General features: G+C 39.1%; 1 protein-coding gene across 1 annotated transcript; it reads right to left on the bottom strand.

Moving 5' to 3' along the window:
* Positions 1–674: 674 nt before the first annotated feature.
* On the bottom strand, positions 675–4,309 carry LOC131107034 (akirin-2-like). The gene is made up of 5 exons (XM_058056666.1): positions 3,806–4,309; positions 3,523–3,654; positions 2,624–2,773; positions 2,471–2,542; positions 675–1,166 (listed from the first exon to the last, which is right to left on the bottom strand). The coding sequence occupies exons 1-5, from the start codon at positions 3,975–3,977 to the stop codon at positions 1,156–1,158; spliced, it is 537 nt and encodes a 178-aa protein (XP_057912649.1). The 5' UTR covers positions 3,978–4,309; the 3' UTR covers positions 675–1,155.
* Between the last annotated feature and the right edge of the window lie 998 nt (positions 4,310–5,307).

The raw sequence follows: 5,307 nt of genomic DNA, 5'->3' as shown, positions 1-5,307 counted from the left end.
CTAGCCATTTCCTGTGAGTCGTCCAATCACAGGACTCGCTCTTGTGACGTCACGGACCAAAAAGGTTAGTTCGATTTATCTACCATTAATCCCGACTAACATCAAGTGCCTTAAACGGAGTACACAGTAATCAGTAACAGTAATCCATAAATACGCGTTTTTGTTATTCATTCATTTTCTACCGCTTATCTTCACGAGGGTCGCGGGGGGTGCTGGAGCCTATCCCAGCTGTCTTCGGGCGAGAGGCGGGGTACACCCTGGACTGGTGGCTAGCCAATCACAGGGCACATATAGACAAACAACCATTCACACTCACATTCATACCTATGGACAATTTGGAGTCGCCAATTAACCTAGCATGTTTTTGGAATGTGGGAGGAGAAAACCCACACATACACGGGGGAGAACATGCACTCTAGCTGTGAGGCCTGTGTGCTAACCACTTGTCCGCCATGCAGCCCAAAATACAAATTACCAATGAATGGAAACCAAATGAAACCCTTTAACTTTTTTGAAGTGTTCAATAGTGATCAACTTGTCATTAAAAGATTAAATTAAAATTAAAGACGTTTAATTTTTATTTCCAGGTACGTTTTTTGCATAAATACAATAGAAGCTTAGTTTTCGTCCTTAATTTGTTCCAAAATGTCAGATTAAATAAAAAATCAAGCACATTTGTGAAAACAGTTTATTAGTTCTCATTTATGCCCCTTTTACTTCAACAAGTTTTGGTATAATGGATAAAAGTCAAGCAAAAACAAAAATACAGTGTATACAAATACAAACGCATTAAATGCCAGTACAGTTTAAAACAGCTGGGAAAACAAATGCTGTTTAATGTTTAATCCCTTTTCCAAAATATACAAAAGAACAATGTACAGTATTAAAATAACATTGAAAAGGCTAGAGTGACAGTAGCCTCATATGAAGGCATCCAAAGAAGAAAGCCAAATAAATATTCAGAGGCCACTGGTGGAGTTATATATACGTGGACAGCAGGGAGACCTCCAAGCTGGAAATATAGAAGCCACCAACTAGATTCCCGGGGTAACTAGTCCACTTGGAGGAGATATGGCACAGCTAGGAGGAAAGTCCAACAACACCACTGAGTCCTTCGAGAAGATTTCAGCAGATCGGATGGAAATATTTTGCAACTCAAGACACATCTAAGAAAGAGGGAAAGGGTTCCATTTAATACATGTTTCATTTCATTTCACACAAAATGTGTCTAAGTTGTGGTTCCTTTTGGGTTTTAAACCGAACATAGGACTAAAACATAGCGACAAGGCGTGTATCATTAACTGACAAAGCACAGAGAGCATTGGAAGCAGGTGATAAATGGAGTGGTTTAAGTTCTAACACTGATTATACAGGGTCAGGCAAAATGATCTGACACATTTGTAGGTTAAATAAAACGCAAATAAAGTAAAAAAAAAAGAAGTGTTTTTATTTTCGAAACGTACATATAATGCCATTGTTTTGCGTTTCATTTTCAGTGGCTGCCATGAATTGGACTGGTCGGCATGGCGCTTTCATTGTGGAAACATTTATCAAAACAAACAAATCTGTAACTGCAACACAACGAGCGTTCCGTTTGCACTTCAATCTTGGTAGACATGATCCCGTACCAGCTCCAAACACCATTTTGTTATAGGTTACCAACTTCAGAGCTACTGGATCTGCATTGAAACCAAAATCAACCGGCCAACCTCGCACCGCCAGAACTGATTTAATTTTAACATAAATTTAACATAACATAAATGGTAATGGTTTTATTTCATTTGAACATGCATCAGATTACAATTAAGTGCACTGCATAATCAGTTCACGGTTCCACATGTCCAAAAGGAATAGGAAGAAGCAAAGCTTATTAAATCCTACCCCTCCATCTGGTACTTATACAATCAGTAACCATTAAATTTGTTCACTTCCTGCTTTCCGTAATACAGTAACAAAACAGAAAGGCATTATATGTACTTTTAATAATTAAAAACACTGTGTTTCTTTACATTATTTGCCTTTTATTTAACCTACAAATGTGTCAGATCATTTTGCCTGACCCTGCATATACTGGAGGTAACATCTGAAAAGAAGTCAGTATCTGCTTAAAAAGGTACCGTATACGCTGATCCAGAGCATCCCAAACAGGTAAAAACTGGAATGTTTTCAGCTATGTTCATTGTCGATAACATTTGCCTGCCCATAACCGTAACAGAGGTACATTTTATTGCTGCCATTTTAAATGCAGACATCCCATAGCCATCACATCATGTTGCAAGGATCTGCACCAATGCTAAAAGCATCCCAGTACTTGCGTACTCACAACACACATTAAGCATGTTTGGGATACTCTGGATGAATAAAATTTGCGTAAGTATACAAATTTACTGACTAATAATATGCTGTAGTCAACTGATTATGCAAAATCTTTGTGAAAGAGGCTATAGATTTTTTTTTTACGAGTACTCACAGCTTGCAGGCTGCTCTCCAAACCTCCTCATCAGCTGATCGTGTGTGAACTTGACGAAGGCATCGTACTGCTCTGTTGGGAGTGGACAGACGTTGAATAAATGAGATATGACGAATGGAGGTGAAACAAACCGCAACCCTTCCGGCGTCATACCTGCTAGTTTGGTTGTAAGAATCTCATCATAGTCCTCTCTTATTTTATCCTCCCGTTCCTTCAGTAGTCTTTCGCAGATCATCCCGACCTGTCTGAGAGAAAATAAGGGCTGCTCTTTCCTGCTGGGAGAGGACGGGCCTGAGCAAGAACCTGTCAGGAGGAACAATCTCATGTTTTATTGAAAAGGATGACACAGCAAAGAAAAGCCAGCACTAAGTCAATTTTCCATGGCTGCAACTGCTACCTGATTTACTGTAAATTCCGGACTATAAGCCGCTACTTTTTTCCCCAAACTTTCAACCCTGCGGCTTATTCAGTGGGGCTCTCGAGTAGAAAAGGTAAGATTAAGACCGGTGGAATATATGCATCGAGGAAGACTGCAACTTCTTGTCTTGTGCATAAATTAAATTAGCGTGAACATACCCTCATCATGGAAAATGCAAAAAGAAAGGCATATGACGCAGCTTTCAAGCTATAAGCAATCGAGCTGTCAATCGAGGAAACAGAGCTGCTGCACGTAAACTTGGCATAAACGAATCGATGGTGAGACGATGGAAACGGCAGCAGGAAGAACTGGAGCAATGTAAAAAGACGAAAAAAGCTATTATTATTGTTAAGTTATATTATTAAAACTTTGAAAACTCTCTCTGTGTACCGTCTTTGTAAATAAGTTTACATGTTTTAATGTGGGCACATGCGGCTTATATACAGGTGCGGCTTGCGCATGTACAAAATCGGTTTTCCTCTAAAAATGTAGTGGGTGAGGCTTATAATCAGTCCGGAAATTACTGTAGATTTTGTCGCTATTGTGGACCGACACTGTTAAGTAAGCACTTATATTATAACATGCTTGACAAAGCAATTGTATAGGAAACATAGCACAACATAGCATTATAGACCTGATAAGAAGGATCCACTGGGAATATTCTGAAGGTCCAGAGGAGCAAAACAGTCTACTTGCTGGACAGAACTATCCAGGTTTCGTCTTTTGAGCCGCTTATACTCCTGCTTGATATTCTGCACAATTTGCTCTGTAAAAGAAACACACACATATGAGGAGTTTGGATGTTTTTAGTCAATCATTCAAGCATATATGGAGCTGCTAGGCTAGACTAATCCAATCGATTTCAGATTCAACGCACTAAATAAAATGTTTTGTAAATCTGAAAACAAATTACCAACCTGTGGTGAGCCTGGAAGACACTTGTCCAAACGGTGAAGGCTCCAGACGGAGATATTTCTGAGGTGAGGAGACAGGAGATCTAATTGGGGTGCACCTCCTCCTCTTGGGGGAACCTTGATTCATTAACGGGTCAAAATCCAGAGTCCTTTTCAGAGTAGCTCCACAAGCCATTACGCTAAAATTATCCCCAAAAGCTCAACGAGAGAAGCTATTTCCGTTATCTGCTAATCTGAGCTACCGGTGTGAAATGCTATTGCTAGCTAATCTACTCCAGCTAGTACAGAAGCACTTTATTGTCCCCGACTTATTTCCGTTGAAAAAATCTCATGCGTCTTATGTTCCCAAATATGTTTAGAACCAAAGTGACCAAAACAATACGTTTTAGCGATGGCGTATTGTCAGATGAAGGAAGATGTTTCTCCACGACCACAAAACGACAGACGACGACGCAAGGCTCACTGCCTTTGACTCGTCCAATGTTTCTCTGGTGTGCGCATGCTCAAAAAAAGACCAGCAATGCCGGTACTTGTAGTTTTAATCCGGAATGAGTGGTATTGTTTAACACACCTAAATACTACATTTCCCGATTACCCAAGCAATGTTTTATTTTTCAAACTCGTTTTGTTTGGCAACAAACCACAAAAGGCGGAGAAGCCACTGATAGTGACTGCTGATTGACGCCATGAATAAAAGTTAAATATTGTTTGAGAAATGTGTAACATAAACACAAATAACACGGAAAATGTTGAAATAAACTTATAAACCACTTATAAATTCAAATGTGAACAATTATTTTGATTTTTTTAAATTAAATTACGCATTTCCTGAATGCTGCACTATGGACAGTTTTCAATGCCTGTATTCAATTTGAATAAAATTGTATTTAATTACACATCCAGTGTAATATACTTATACTTATACTTTGCTAAATGAATGTAATTACAGTATCCTGAAAAGCACTACTGCACTATGAATTTTTTGTGTGTGGCAGAATTCTGTTAAATAAAGATAACTACATGTCTATATGTACCCTGTGATTGGCTGGCGACCAGTTCAGGATGTATCCCGCCTCTCTCCCAACGACAGCTGGGATAGGCTCCAGCATACATGTGACCCTAGAAAATGCATGGATTGTAAATAAATGAACAAAACCCAGTGTGGACAGTTTTCTAAGCCAATTGATTAAAAAAAGACAACATGTGATGTAACATGTAATGTGATGTTATCGGCGAGTGAAGTAGTTCCACCAGAGCTCCACTAGAGGGCACTAAAACATCAATTATGGTTTTTCTTCGTTAACCTGGCTAATACAGAGGTCTTTTCAAACCAGTTTAGTTAACTTTAAAGGCAAAATTAAATCGGTTTTACTTCCTAAAGGAGGAGACAGTCTGGGGTGAATGTAAAATCCCATAAAATATGCTCCCGAAACTGTATTATCCTCGCCGAGAGGAACACCTGAGCTATCGACGTCATAATAATCAACAAACAATAACCAGAATGA

Source organism: Doryrhamphus excisus, chromosome 19, assembly GCF_030265055.1.
Source record: "Doryrhamphus excisus isolate RoL2022-K1 chromosome 19, RoL_Dexc_1.0, whole genome shotgun sequence".
In the NCBI taxonomy this organism is placed as follows: Eukaryota; Metazoa; Chordata; class Actinopteri; order Syngnathiformes; family Syngnathidae; genus Doryrhamphus; species Doryrhamphus excisus.
Note: the sequence above shows the minus strand (reverse complement) of the source record. Positions and strands in the feature narration are given on the sequence as shown.

Excerpts from the sequence above, each read along its gene's own strand:
- LOC131107034 (XM_058056666.1), bottom strand. The coding sequence starts at position 3,977 with ATGGCTTGTGGAGCTACTCTGAAAAGGACTCTGGATTTTGACCCGTTA. Across the intron at positions 3,655-3,805 it reads GTCTTCCAGGCTCACCACAG|AGCAAATTGTGCAGAATATC; the intron begins GTTGGTAATTTG and ends TTTCTTTTACAG. Across the intron at positions 2,774-3,522 it reads CAGTGGATCCTTCTTATCAG|GTTCTTGCTCAGGCCCGTCC; the intron begins GTCTATAATGCT and ends TCCTCCTGACAG.